The 1,680-nt window shown below is 71.4% G+C and overlaps 1 protein-coding gene across 1 annotated transcript in view; it reads right to left on the bottom strand.

The window, feature by feature from the left end:
* PPFIA1 (protein tyrosine phosphatase, receptor type, f polypeptide (PTPRF), interacting protein (liprin), alpha 1) overlaps positions 1–1,680 on the bottom strand; it is a 42,505-nt gene that overhangs the window by 23,164 nt on the left and 17,661 nt on the right. The window contains 1 exon segment of the mRNA XM_012734322.1: positions 1,388–1,467. Within this exon segment, the coding sequence (XP_012589776.1) occupies positions 1,388–1,467 (80 nt within the window).

Here is a 1,680-nt window from a genome sequence, read left to right as displayed (position 1 = left end):
CAGCCGGGGCCCCGGCTCCCCGCCCGCCCGCCCAGGCCAGGGCTCTGCTCCAGGCTGGGGGCTTCAGGGAGGCCCGCCCTCTTCCTTCCCGCTCTTCTGCCTCAGCCACTCCCGGCTGAGCCAGAGACGGGCGCGCGACGTCCCCGTGGAGCCGCGACGTGCCGGGCCGCCGGCAGCCGCTCCCTGCCCCACTCTGGGCCTGTGGTGCGCGCGCCTTCTCCGCGCTACAGCCGACGCAGACTGCGGGCGCAGGGGTGAAGGCTCCAGCTGTCTCCTGGGAACAGGCCCTGGCGCCCGTGGCCTCGGGGCGGTCACGCTGGCCGGGCGCAGCCTCTGAGCACCAGCGCGGACAGTGCTGTGTCCTCCCTTCCATGCCCCGCTGCACTCCGGACCGGACCCCAGGCGCTGCCGGGGCGATGGGTCTGCCTCAGCACTCTGGCGACACCACCAGCCCTTCCCACGCGGCGCGACCAGGCGGCCAGGTGCCCGGGCCTGCTCCTCGTCCGCGCGGCCCTCGGCCACCACAGGCTCTCCCTGACCTTCCACCTCAGAGGCCCTGGCTCGGCCTGTTTCCGGGGCGCCTCGGAAGAGCCGGCGCCTGGCCCAGGTGCCCGGAGCAGGCGGACGCAGAGGGAACGGCAGGCCCCAGGCCGTCCCGGGCCTGTCGCTGTGCACACGCACCCGCTCTGCTGAGCGTCACTGGCACGCGCCGTGCCCGCGCGGGAATCGCCGCCTCTGCCACACGAGGCAGCGAGACCGGGACGCTCGGGCTGGTCGTCCGCGGCCAGGCGAGTCACTCCACGGCCGACTCCAAGGGGCAGTGTCACGCACCCCAGAGGCTCTTACAGTCCTGAGATGGGGGGCCTCCCTGGGCACAGGGGTCAAGTCTCAGCGCCGTGAAGCTGCCGCAGCCCCCGCAGCCTGAGTTCGACCCCCGGCCAGGGAGGGACCAAAGGGCGCAGCAGACCCCTCCTGTCTCCCCGCTGCCCCCTCCGCCGTGTGTTTCAGTGGATCCGCCTGTCCTGCCCCCCACTCGGCTCTGGGGATCCTCTCATCTCCCCACCCCCAACCTCTGGCCTGTACTTCGGCTCCTGTGTTGTAATAAAATAAATCCTGAGATGGGCAGGGACTACTGAGATGAGATGGGCAGGGACTACTGAGAGCCACTCAAGGGTTCGCACCTGGGGGGCCCCGGTTAGCACACCCCAACATTCACCAGTGCCCCCCGCCTCCCACGCCCTGGGTGTGAGCCTGCCGCCCTCCACAGACCAAAGTCCTGCTCCGCCCTCTCGCCTGACACTAGTCTCGGAGCCGCGCCCGCCGACCTGCCCGGCGGGCGGGGACAGGCCGAGCGCCTGGCGCCACGCCCGCTGCGGCTGAGGCGTACCCATGGTGAAGAGAGGCCCCTCTGAGTCTGGCTTGGTCAAGCTCGGCTCGCAGCGCTTCGATGTTTAGTACGAGCTGATCCTACAAAACAGCAAAGACAGACGCTGCAGCCCTGCCTGCCAGGGTCTGCCCTGGCCGCGGCGCACGCAGGCTCCCGCGGCGGTCACGAACGCAGACCCGGCTGAGACGTCCCCGAGGCCCCCAGGACACCGGCTGCCCGGGGGCCGCGGCCCGGAGTGGCCCCGCGAACGGCCTCACCTGCTGCTCGAACAGCAGCGTGTTCAGGGCCTGCCT

The sequence above is a fragment of the Condylura cristata genome, unplaced genomic scaffold (assembly GCF_000260355.1).
Source record: "Condylura cristata isolate star-nosed mole 26May11 unplaced genomic scaffold, ConCri1.0 scaffold00054, whole genome shotgun sequence".
In the NCBI taxonomy this organism is placed as follows: Eukaryota; Metazoa; Chordata; class Mammalia; order Eulipotyphla; family Talpidae; genus Condylura; species Condylura cristata.
The sequence above is the reverse complement of the archived record's forward strand: the minus strand, read 5'-3'. Positions and strand labels throughout refer to the sequence as shown.